Source organism: Octopus sinensis, linkage group LG2 (assembly GCF_006345805.1).
Source record: "Octopus sinensis linkage group LG2, ASM634580v1, whole genome shotgun sequence".
Lineage (NCBI taxonomy): Eukaryota > Metazoa > Mollusca > Cephalopoda > Octopoda > Octopodidae > Octopus > Octopus sinensis.
Window position 1 is genome coordinate 23,062,970 of NC_042998.1, and position 13,735 is coordinate 23,076,704.

Genomic DNA, 13,735 nt, shown 5'->3' on the forward strand with positions numbered 1-13,735 from the left:
GTAGAAATGAGTTGCGACATAACAGGTGCCAAGCTGTATCAGCCTTTGCCTTTCCCTTGCATAACATCAGTGGTGTGGAGAAGGGAGGCCGGTATGCATGGGTGACTGCTGGTCTTCCATAAACAACCTTACCCGGACTTGTGCCTGGGAGGGTATCTTTCTAGGTTCAATCCCATGGTCATTCATGACCGAAGGGGGTCTCAGCATATATATATATATATATATATGTATATATATGTGTGTGTGTGTATACATATAAATTAGAAATGGAAACCAAAACAATAAATTGAACAATTAAATAATTTAATCATTAAATGATAAATTCAATTCAATTTTATTAATATATACAAACAAATGTGTGTGGTTTTAAAGCTGCTTTACACTCAAACAATAGGGAAACATCCTTTACATCAAGGGAAGCTATTATAAGACAATGGAACATTTTTCTTAACTTATTCATCCAAAATTCTAATGCCAATAATATTATCTCCAATCTCCAGCAAATGACAATCATATGCAGGCCACATATCCTGGATGCCACTTTGAAGGGGGCATAATTTTCGCCAAGATCATTTTCTAATTAAGCCATTCAAAAAATTTTTTTTTATATTGTCAGTCATGGTTTGTTTTGTTTATCACCATCCACGCTACTAGACAGAATAGGTGTTTTTACTTGAGCTCACAAAATGCATGCACTGACCCACTTTTTGGTGAGAGTGGGGGTGGGTGCAATTTTGGTGCTAGCCCTGGGTGCCAGTTACGCCCAGCTATGCCTCTATATGTGGGTACATGTTTTCCTGGCACCAGCACTATATGAAGTGTCTCACTCCAGGCAACCTTGTGTTGCCTCTACTTGATTCACAGAGTGCACTGGGTACTTTTTTCATGGCACCAGTGCTAGTGAGGTTACCATGTTACTCAAAAGACCATGGAGATTTGCACAATGTGAACAACTTACTCAACCGGCCTAAAATAGGACATGGAAGAAAAGTTGTTATTGTGATGCTCTCTGCATCTTATTTGTGACTCTGTCTTCAATAGGGAAGCTGAAAAAAGAAAAAAGGGATTGCTGTGAAGTCACTGGATTAAACAACAACCTGATGAGCATCACGAAGAGACAAAACTGATGCAGTATGGGAACATGTTGGTATGTCTTGCTTAAAAAGCATCTTGTAAGGAATAATTCCAGAATGAAGTAGGGGAGATGAGAAGAGGGAAGGATGGAAGATAGCTTCAACATTAGGATAACATGAACTTCACCAAGTCTCAAAAATAGAGAAAAATTATAAGAAATGGAAAACGTGAATTTGTTGGTCTTCAGAGTTACCCAAACAGCCTATGATATAAAGTTGATAATGATGATGTTATATAGCTGTTATACAAGGCTTAGATTTTCATGAATTCTGAAATAATTTCCTATCATAGGTTTATGTTTTCATGAAGTCATCTTTCTCCTCATCTCAGTGATAGAAGACATGCTTATTTAAGAGTACATCCAGTACTCATAAATCACATTCCATTCTTTAAGATATTCTTGGAATAAAAAACAAAGTAGTCACATATTTCCCTTCATTTCCCAACGTTGTTTGTGTTCAAATCTATAAAAAAAGAGAAAAACTCAAATTATATACATATTGACATGAATAAAACAAAAACAAAAAAAATAAACACTTGGTGTTTTAGGAGGGTCATTATACAAATAACACATGCACTGGTTAAATATCACTTCTTTATTTTTAAACAATCAGTTAAATATTTAATCAACATACAAATCAATTGTTTGTTTAATGTGTTGGTTAAACAAACAATTGATTAGTTTTGTTGGTTAGATATTTAACCAACTGACTAACAATAATGAAGTGATATTGCACAAGTGAGTATGTTATTGGTGCAATGACCCTCCCAAGACACAAATTCACATCAAGAATCTTGTAAACCAAACACAAAAATGAAGTAAACATTTGTTTTGAATGATTTAATATCAGCGAATTCCTTAACAGATGCATTGCTAAAATGTTTTGCAACATTTAATTCCACACCTTTAAGTTACAAACTGAAATCCCATCACTTTTCATTTCTCCAGGGACATTAGAATAAGTAAAAATACACTAGGGTTGAATAAATTAATTACACTGGTATCAACTAACCCTTCCCCTCAATTAACTAGGGTTGAATAAATCAGTTACACTGCTCCCTGGCAAAAATGAGCTAATATCTAAAGGAAAAAAAAGAATTGATAATTGACATGCCAAAACTTTCATACATCCTTCAGTTTACCTTTTACAATCACTCCACAATATTGGTTTCAAATTTTGGCACAAGGCCAGCAATTCCGAGAAGCACCCTTGCCAGCGGAGCATTAAGAGCACCATCTGAGCATGATCGCTGCCAGAGCAACTGACTGGCTTCCGTGCTGGTGGCACGTAAAAAGCACCATTCAAACGTGATTGTTACCAGCGTCACCTTACTGGTACTTGTGCCGGTGGCACGTAAAAAACACCACTTGAGCATAGCCGTTGCCAGTACTGCCTCACTGGCCCTAGTGCCAGTGGCACGTAAAAGCACCCACTACACTCTGTTATAGTTGTTAAGCAACAAGACAGGTAAGGGTGATTAGGTGATGGTCTAGGGCTTAGGGGCAGGAGACCCCAGATCTTGAGAAAAAAAACTTTGGTTGTCTTGTAGTTGAGGGCTCTTCGTTGACGCCCGACACTACTGGGAGGTGGCCGTCGAAGTCGCTGGAAATGGAGATCTCCAGGTCCAAATTCTTGGACAGCCCCACTACACTCTTGGAGTGGTTGGCGTTAGAAAGGGCATCCAGTTGTAGAAACTCTGCCAGATCAGATTGGAGCCCGGTGCAGCCATCTGGTTTGCCAGACCTTAGTTAAATCGTCCAACCCATGCCAGCATGGAAAGCGGACGTTAAACGATGATGATGATGATGATGATGTAGTAAGTTGATTACCTTGGCCCCAGTACTAAACTTGTACTTACTTTATCAACCCCAAAAGGATGAAAGATAAAGTCAACCTTGGAAGAATGGACAAAATACTGCAATGCAATTTGCCTGGTGTGCTAATGGCTCCACCAGCTCACAGCCTTAGAATCACTCAACAATACTAAACAGCTTCCAACAATCTTTCAACAAAAAGTGTTCGGGAGCCCATAGGATGGCTTGTACCAGTAATTCAAAGGTCCAGCTTTGTTCCATACTGTCTCATATGACTCTGCCTGAGAATATGTAAAGTGTCCACAGGACTGTGTGATACTTGACCACTTATCCTCTAATTCTATGAGCCTATGGTTAGAAATTCTGACCAAGTTCCATTTCATCATCATCATCATCATCATCATCGTTTAACGTCCGTTTTCCATGCTAGCATGGGTTGGACGGTTTGACCGGGGTCTGGGAAGCCAGGAGGCTGCACCAGGCTCCAGTCTGATCTGGCAGTGTTTCTACAGCTGGATGCCCTTCCTAACACCAACCACTCCGTGAGTGTTGTGGGTGCTTTTTACGTGCCACCGGCATAGGGACCATGGGGGGCTGGCAAACGGCCACAATCGGTTGGTGCTTTTATGTGTCACCGACACGTTTTCATTATTTCAGTATCAGAGGTTGACTTTGCCTTTCATCCTTTTGAGGTCGATAAATTAAGTACCAGTTGTGTACTGGAGTTGATCTAATCAACTGGCCCCCTCCCCTAAAATTTCAGGCCTTGTGCCTAGAGTAGTAAAGAATATTATCTAAGTATCAGTTGAGCACTGTAGCCGAGGTAATCCACTTACCCCCTCCCCCAAAATTGCAGGCCTTGTGCCAAAATCTGAAGCCATTACTCATTTACTTGTTTCAGTCATTTGACTGCAGCCATGCCATCGGTTGTCAAGCGATGTTGTGGGGACAAACACAGACACACAAACATATACACACACACACACACACACACATATATATATATATATACGGCAGTCTTCCTTCAGTTTCCGCCTACCAAATCCACTCACAAGGCCTTGGTGGGCCTGATGCTATAGTAGAAGACATTTGCCCAAGGTGCCATGTAGTAGGACTGAACCCAGAACCATGTGGTTGGTAAGCAAGCTACTTACCACATAGCCACCAGGCAACTACTGGAGTCAATGGTATCAACTAACCCCTCCCCTCAAAGCTTCTAGCTTCATAACCAAATTAAAGACGATCGTATTTCTAATAATGCAAAATTCTTACCCCCAGTGCAGCTTCTTCTTTTTCTTAGCTTTGACAGTCATTTCCTCATCCTAAACAAATAGAAATGAAAAAAAATTTTACTAGACAAAAATGTCGATTTCTGAGATACAAAACCTTATAATAAATAAAAGCGCCCTTTTAAAGCCTAACCAGGCTCATGAGCCCGGGTTCTCGGTTTCTATGGCGTATGTGTTCCCCAGCTGGATGGGACACCAGTCCATTGCAGCGTTACTCATTTTTGCCAGGTGAGTGGACTGGAGCAATGTGAAATGAAGTGTTTTGCTCAAGAACATAACGCGTCGCTCAGTCCAGGAATTGAAACCATAATCTTACGATCATGATGCTGGCACCCTAACCACTAAGCCACGCACCTCCACTAATGCCCTTTTAAAGCTTAGCCAGGCTCATGGGCCCGGTTTCAATGGCGTATGTGTTCACCAGCTGGACGGGACGTCAGTCCATCGCAGCGTTACTCATTTTTGCCAGCTGAGTGGACTGGAGCAACGTGAAATGAAGTGTTTTGCTTAAGGACACAATGCGTCGCCTGGTCCAGGAATCGAAACCACAATCTTATGATCATGATGCCGACACCCTAACCACTAATCCACATGCCTCCACTAGTGCCCTTTTAAAGCCTAGCCAGGCTCATGGGCCTGGTTTCCCGGTTTTAATGGTGTATGTGTTCCCCAGCTGGATGGGACGCCAGTCCATTGCAGTGTTACTCATTTTTGCCAGCTGAGTGGACTGGAGCAAAGTGAAATTAAGTGTTTTGCTCAAGAACACAATGCGTCGACCGATCCAGGAATCAAAACCACAATCTTATGATCATGATGCCGACACCCTAACCACTAAGCCATGCACCTCCACACAAAACCTTATAGTTATGATGAAAACAGAAATGGGGCATTTATGTCATTAATGCTATTTCTAAAGACATTTGTTTCTTTTCTTGTACCTCAAAAGTTACCAAAAAATATCTTCCAACAGGTAACTGAAATTCCCTTGCAGTACAATAATACTAAGAGCACTTTGTGATAACACTGAATTCTTATCGTAATACAAGATCTCAGAATACACGGGGAAGACAGGAACGAGGTGGTATGATGCTCATGCTTTGCTCAATTGCATAAGGAAAAAAAAAAAAAATGTAATCACAACAACTGGGAAGAAGAACTGAGTGGTAGACTTGATTCATTAACACTCCTTCTCTAGTTTCTTCTCTCTTCTGGGGAATATTAATTTTTTAACAAAGATTCAAAGACACAAATTTTGTGGGGAAGGAATAAAGTCATAGCAGGGATATACTTTATTGATACTGGTGCCATGTAAAAAGCACCTGTGCCAGAACCATGTATATTAAGAATACTAAGAAATTGAAAATAAGTAAATAGAAGAGTCTACATCATTTACATTTGACAAATATTTGTCCTCATCTTGTTTGTTGTTGACACAACGTTTTGGCTGATATACCCTCCAGCCTTCATCAGGTGTCTTGGGGAAATTTCGAACCTGGGTTCTCATTCCTAAGGTGGTCGTCGTTATTGTTATTATTATTACTGTAGCGAAAGAGGTGGTATGGTGGACCCGTTTGAAAGGGCTTAGGTCAGACACTTTCCTCTTTGGCCCAGGCCTCATCAACTTTTTCAAGTTCCACTTGAAAAGGAAGGTGAGAGTAGAGAGGGAAGTGTTGTACGATAGCAAGTTTAGTGAGAGGTGGATAAATGTCACAAGAATGGCCAGTATGAAAGGAGCCATTCAGAGGATACACCTGTGATTAAAAAGGTATTACAAAAGGAGAAAGGGGCTCTCTACCCACCTTTTGACCAGGCTCCCGTGGCTTTTATGGGTTTTTCCACAAGGAACCTTTCGTAACGCCTCCCCCTATTGGGAGTTTTTCATTGTTATAATTTTTCGTTGTTACATTGTTTTTACACGGTTTTTTACAAACGGACAAAACCCTTTGTAACCTTTCGTCTTGTGTTTTGTCCCTTTATGTTATAATTAGTTTTTGTCAGCCCTTGTGGCCAATAAAAGAATTAATTATTATTATTATTATTCAGGTCAATGCCTGGAATCGAACTTGGGATTTAGGGTTAGTAGCCCGCGCTCTTAACCACTACACTATATGCCCGTGGGCAAATGGTTAAGAGCTCAGGCTATTAATCCCAAAATTCCGAGTTTGATTCCTGGCAGTGACCTGAACAGCAACAGTAACAACAATGAGAACCCAGGTTCGAAATTTCCCCAAGACCCCTGATGAAGTCTGGAGGGTATATCAGCCAAAACGTTGTGTTAACAACAAAAAAGAAGAGGACAAATATCTGTCAAATGTAAATAATGTACATAATTCCTCATCTCTTAAATGTAGAAGAGTCTAGTTACCTTTTTCCGTTTTAAGTATTCCCGGGCTTCAAAAGAACCTGTAATTTTTACAGCAAACTGCAAAAGAAAAAAGAACAGCAAGATTAGATCATAATTTGTAAATATATTTGGTTTCTTTTACATAAGTGGTTCTTAACCATTTTTTACCTATGGACTATTTGCTTCCAATTTTACTCAGGTGGATCCTAAGAGTAATTCAATGTTTAAAAAATTCCTCTTATATTTTTACATTTAAATATTATGAGATGTTGTATAAAAATTTGTTAAAATGTTTTGTGTATTCATCATTATTGTCATCACCATCACTGTTTAACATCCGCTTTCCATGCTGGCATGGGTTGGATGGTTCGACTGAGGACTGGCAAGCCAGGAGACTCTCTCTTTTACTTGTTTCAGTCATTTGACTGTGGCCATGCTGGAGCACCACCTTTAGTCGAGCAAATCGACCCCGGGACCTATTCTTTGTAAGCCCAGTACTTATTCTATCGGTCTCTTTTGCCGAACCGCTAAGTGACGGGGACGTAAACACACCAGCATTGGTTGTCAAGCAATGCTAGAGGGACAAACACAGACACACACATACATATATATATATGTATATACATATATACGACAGGCTTCTTTCAGTTTCCATCTACCAAATCCACTCACAAGGCTTTGGTCGGCCTGGGGCTATAGCAGAAGACACTTGCCCAAGATGCCATGCAGTGGGACTGAACCCGGAACCATGTGATTGGTTAGCAAGCTACTTACCACACAGCCACGTACCAGGCTCCAATCTGTTCTGGCAAGGTTTCTACAGCTGGATGCTCTTCCTAACACCAACCACTCCGAGGGTGTATGGGGGTTGTTTTTTACGTGCCACCAGCATGGGAACCGGTTACAACCAATTTATTGCATATAAATTTTAACAAAAACAAAAAAAATTTTAAACAGACTCTCAAATGTCATGAGGACCCCTGATGGTCATATGGGACCCTGGTTGAGAACCACTGATTTACACAGAATATTTACTAGAGGCCTGGTTCTTAGTTTACTAACCCACGATGTGTACCAGTGATCAAATAACATTGAATTAAAACATCAAAGTCTAAGATAATTACCTCCCTTTTTGCTAATCTGTCACTGAGAGTTTCTGCTGTTTCAAAGTCTCCTTTTGCTATAGCTTCGTTAATTTGCTTCTCCAAACCAGATTTAGGAGCTGATGTGGAAACAGGGTTGTATTGTAAATGACTGTTCACATCGAGATATTGTTTTAAATCCTTCCATTCATGCTCACAGTCAGCAACGTCAGAGTTTGATCTGGGGAAACAAAATTGAAACAAAATACAGATACAATTATGAGTGAAGAAGAGAATATTTGACTATGTTTTCGTGTATATGACATCAAACTTACATCCAGAGAATGTGAAAACTTCAGGAATATCAGTTGAAGCGGTCAGCAGGTAAGTTAGCTGTATGCCAATAGTTCATAATCCATCATCTATAGTAAATTGTATCTCAAACAAAACTATTTTATTCTCAATGTTTCAATCCACCTAGATTGAAACAAGGAAGGAATGGAATCACCGAATAAGTCATTTCTGTATTAGCTTCAATTTTCTCTGAGAAAATTATTGGGATTTATTTCACATCTGCTTTATATTTGAGTAGAAGCACTGGATTAACTAGAAATAAACAAGGTCTAGTTTTTTGATGGTCCAATGTTTTGATTAAGAGGCAACTATGGTTTTCTTTTATCTCAAGTCTACTAGGTTGAAGAAATTTTGAGACAATCTTCAAAAAAAAATTTTATGATCCCACAAGGAAAATTCAATATCACTTCTATTTTTATTCAAACAAATCTTAAATGCTGTGACTGTATATTCTATAATCTAACTTTTAAAGAAGTTTAAATATAAATAAGAGGCAAGTGTTGCTACAAAGGCAAACCTATAGAAAGAAAATGAATGGAATTGCTGCCTGTGTAATTTTCAGATATTTGTTTCCATTCCTATGCTGATATATATATATATATATATACATACATATGAGGCCCTGTGCTCATTTATCAAGAGAAAAATATTAGGCTGTTTCACATGAAATGTCGTATTTATTTAAAAAGATAACAATAAAATGTTTCAGAAGTCTTAGAGAACTGATTTATTTAATCCAAGTATGATTCATGTTAATATATGATGTTTACCCAACGTTTCTCTATGTCATATGTTCCATCTTTAAAAAATAATTCATCTTTTGCTGTGATAAACCGTCCAAATGCTTCAATTACCTCTCCTCTATTTAAGAATGTTTTATTGCTTATGAAAAGCTCAAAATGCTTAAATAAGCAATGATCAGTAGGAGAGATATCAGGGGAATAGAGAGGATGTTGCAAAATCTCATAATTCAGGCTTTTGCAACTTTTGGACTGTAGCTTCAGGAGTGTGAGGACTTGCATTGCTGTGGAGCAAAATTGGGCCATCTCTATTCACTCGTCTGGGTGGCTTCTTTTTAAAATTCTAATGCATGCAATCAATTTCCTGGCAATACGAGGTTGCTGTTACTGTTTTTCCTTGTTGCAAAAATGAATAATGAATAACTCCCTTTGCAGACCACCATACAGTGACCACTAACTTTTTAGGGTTTGGGTAGTGTTTAGGTGACTCTCCTGCATCTAATCACTGTCCTGTTTTCCTGCTGTTGTCAAAGAGTATCCATTTCTTATCACAAGTTATGATTTGATGCAAAAATGGTCTTTTTCCAGTTAAGAAAGCAATAAGGAGCACACTTCAAGACATCTGCTTTTTTGAATCTCATTCAATTGATGTGGAACAAACTTATCGATTTTCTTGACTTTTCCAATTTTTTACAGGTGTCCAAAAACAGTAGTGCAAGATGTTTGGAGTTCTGGTGAAAGTTCTCAAACCTTTGTTCTTGCATTTTTACGACCAAATCATTTAATCTATCATGCCAAATAACTTATTTTGGCCTAACCCTTGGTTTATTTTCAAGGCTATCTCACCTGAATGAGAGCTTTGGAACCATCTCTGAACAGTTCTGATGTTAACAAAACCATTACCAAAGACCCGCTTGATATTCTATAGAGCTTCTGTGTCAGAGTGACCCAGTTTGTACTCACATGAGAAAATCACTCAAAATGGTTTGGTTGTTATCATTTTCATAAGGTCTATGGGTAGGAATTTTGTATACCAATATTGTTGGGAAAGAAAAAAAATCAAGATAAAATGCAAGGTATATGTAATTGAGTTTTTAAATTACTGAAATAACAGTTAATTAAAAATGCGACATTTCATGTGAAACAAGCCTAATAAACTCACAGATGAATTAAAAACATTTGTAGAAAAATTATTAAGTAAACTTACGTTTTACAGTTTTGAATTTCTTCATTATCAGTTGAAGGTTTTTCTTCATGAGAATTTACATTTTTCTGAGAAGTAATGGAAGAATCTGGGAGCTTTTCACTGCCATCCTCTAAATTAAAGAAAAAAAATAAAATAAAATTTTGAAAACAAAACATAAAAAGAAGCTAAAAATATTTTGAAAACTATTTCACTGATCAAATTTGAAAAGCAATACTTCACCTTTCTTGTCATCTTCTGAAGTTTTGACTTTTGATTTTGAATGTTTATTCAATAAATCATCTGTCTTCTTTTCCAGCCTTTTAAATTTCTGCGAATGATAAGGAATTTCAGTTATGACTTTGTGATGTCTATTACCATAAACAAAACAAAAAAAAAGATGTACCAAAAAACAACATTTAATCAAAAAAAATTAAAATCTTCAGCATGATACTAAAGACCATCAAGTTATTTAGATATCTTACAAGACAGACATATCTTATAAACAAGGTGGTGCCCCAGTATGGCCACAATCTAATGACTGAAACAAATAAAAGATAATTCTTCTACTGGGTATTTCAAATTCGTTTCAGGGGTGAGGTAAGTACACAACACCAATGAGTAGCAAAAACTGCAAAATATTGATATCTGTCATCCTTGATCATTTCTAGGGAACCTTTCTTTGCCTAACTTTGTTTTTTAACATATCTTCAGAGGGACCTCCCTTAGATGAAATACTGCATATGTATATGCATATATATATATATCATCATCATCGTTTAACGTCCGTTTTCCATGCTAGCATGGGTTGGACGGTTCAACTGGGGTCTGGGAAGCCAGGAGGCTGCACCAGGCGCCAGTCTGATCTGGCAGTGTTTCTACAGCTGGATGCTCTTCCTAATGCCAACCACTCTGTGGGTGTAGTGGATGCTTTTTATATGCCACCAGCATGGATGCCAGTCAAATAAATTGGCCACACTCGGATGGTGCTTTTTATGTGCCATCGGCATGGATATCACAACTACAATTTCCATTTGATTTTTATTTTGACGTTGATGTACTTGACTCAATAGATCTCTTCAAGCACAGCAGGTCACCCTACGATCCAAGGTTAGCACAGTAGGCCGTCCTGCGAGCCATGAACTCACTTCCTTTGTCAGGTTATCGCATTTATATATATATATATATATATTATATGTAGAAAAATACAAACTGGGACAAGAACGTAAAACATTTAGAAGACACTACAAAAAACACGGACGTGACATTCAAAGCCTTCAATCTTCAGTCAAGAACCGGATCATCCTCGCAATTTCGGCTGGCAATCATGCTGAAGCATCACTGTGATTTTGCACTTTTTCCACATCTTTGTTGTTTAGCTAATTTCTTCTGCGTAGTGGGATTTCATACTACCACTCCTGCATGTGCTTTTCCCCCTTGCTTGTTGGCCCATCTGGTGCATGAGGGGATTTGACACTGCTGCTCTCATCTGTACTTCATGCTGGCATGTTGGTTCATCTGTTATCATCGACAGGAGAATGACCAGTTCCGTTTTGAAGGCATCCACATTACATAGGTTTCTTAATTCTTCTGGCAGAGCATTGAATAGCCCTAAGCTATTGCAGTACCTGGTCCTGGCTTTAGATTGGGTGGACAGTACCTTTGGTACAACATAATGGTATCCAGTTTAGGCATTTATATAACACTTGATGCCAAAATTAGGTGCTAACCCATCCATAATTTTCCATGCCGTTGCCAGCGCTGTTCCGACGAGCCTCCGTGCCGGTGGCACGTAAAAAGCACCATCCAATCGTGGCCAACCTCGCCTGGCCCCCGTGCTGGTGGCACGTAAAAAGCACCATCCGATTGTGTCCATTGCCAGCCTAGCCTGGCCCCTGTGCTGGTGGCACGTAAAAAGCACCATCCGACCGTGGCCGTTTGCCAGCCCCGTCTGGCAACTGTGCCGGTGGCACGTAAAAAGCACCCACTATACTCACGGAGTGGTTGGCGTTAGGAAGGGCATTCAGCCGTAGAAACATTGCCAGATCAGACTGGGCCTGGTGCAGCCTTCTGGCTTCCCAGACCCTAGTTGAACCGTCCAACCCATGCTAGCATGGAAAGCAGACGCTAAATGATGATGATGATGAGATTATAGCATATCTCTAGTGTCTTTGCTCCAGGGAATAAAGCTGTAGTTTTTTCAGCCTCTCCCTGTAATTCATCTGTTGCACTTTTACAATCTTCTTAGTGTAGTAGCGTTGGATCGCTTCAAGCTCTGCTGTTAGTTTGGCACTATGTAGTGACTATAGTTAAGAGCAGTAGCCCAGGTGGTTGGGAACAAAGATCTTCCACAGGATCAACATGGTTTCTTGTCTTGAAGGACCTTAGTATCCACCCTGCCAACTGTCTGCACTTGATTGCCATCTTGGTAATGTCTATATTGTTCAAGAGCAACCATATTGACATGATGCTTCCTGGGGCCTGTGAAGAGCTTGGGTCCAGCCTCTACCACCAAATTAAACCACTATATATGAATCATTATAAGCTAAATGAACTGATTTCAAATGAACTTCACATCCCTAATGCCAAATCTACATTTGTATAATAAACATTTTGTTTTTATTCAAAGTTAAGATTAGTACAGGTAATAAAACAGTAATTTATTTGTTGAAGATATCTTTAGTTTCATTGAATTTTTCTTAAACCTTGGCTAATCGACCATTAAAATTTGGCATAACTTCAGATGTATACCCCAATGGTACTGATTTCGTTTCTTCACAACTTTCTGAAAAATGTATATTTTTTTCTAATAGTGTAGATTATGATTATAAGGAAATTAGTTGGGAAAAATGTTTCAGAGGCGTGCGTGTATATTTGTGTGTGTGGGTTTCGGATAATTCACCACTCATGACTTGGTTTCTGTAACTTTCTGAAAAATGAATATTTTAAAATAGAATTTTCTACTAATACATTTCAGATGGTGTACATTATAAATCTGATGTAGAAAAACAAAGTTGGAGGGGAGGTCGGATAATCTACACACCTCGGTTTATTTTGTTTCTACAGATTTTGATGAGGTGTGAATTTTCTGTCCCCACCCAAACGAAAAAGAAAAAAAATAATAACATTTTCATATTAAATTTTGATATAACTGTAATCCACAAAATCCGAAACATATTTGTGAAATATTTTATTAAAAAATAAAATATGCGTTTCTCAGAAAGTTATCAGGACACAAAGTCAGGAGTTTAAACACCTATAATTCTGCTGGTCAGGAAAGGAATTGCCATCTTTCAATAGTTACATTTCATATTTCATGATGAATTCATTTTATCATAAATTATGTGGAAATACATCCCATTATTCGGGACACTAAGAAATAATTAAGTGAAAACGTACCTCATATCTGTTTAATATTAAAATGCTTTGCTTACGATCGGCAAAAATTTAAACTTGTAACTAGTCCACAAAAATGCATCTTAGAATTTATTAATGCTTTCGAAGTAATTTTTAATTTATGATTTAATAAAAAATGTTTAATGAAGTGAATAAAAAGACATTTGACATATACCTCCCACAGGTCGGTGCGAACACTGGCTGGCTTCTCCATGTTGTCATCGGAGCAACTTTTAATTTCAACCGCTTATGTACTTGCAAAATAAAACAAAAATATTTTAGCCTTAATATCATTTAATTTTATATCACAACGAGATATTTAAATTTTTTAATTCATAGCAAAACATGCGGTTAAAATATCTATATCTCTGTTAATTTAAATTCGATGCTAAGAAAA

At 38.3% G+C, this 13,735-nt stretch overlaps 1 protein-coding gene across 1 annotated transcript; it reads right to left on the reverse strand.

Moving 5' to 3' along the window:
• Positions 1–1,041: 1,041 nt before the first annotated feature.
• On the reverse strand, positions 1,042–13,668 carry LOC115229797 (protein FAM204A). The gene is made up of 7 exons (XM_029800091.2): positions 13,514–13,668; positions 10,186–10,273; positions 9,967–10,075; positions 7,708–7,906; positions 6,605–6,661; positions 4,223–4,272; positions 1,042–1,598 (listed from the first exon to the last, which is right to left on the reverse strand). Exons 1-7 carry the CDS (start codon positions 13,550–13,552, stop codon positions 1,556–1,558), a joined length of 585 nt encoding a protein of 194 aa, XP_029655951.1. The 5' UTR covers positions 13,553–13,668; the 3' UTR covers positions 1,042–1,555.
• Positions 13,669–13,735: the final 67 nt, after the last annotated feature.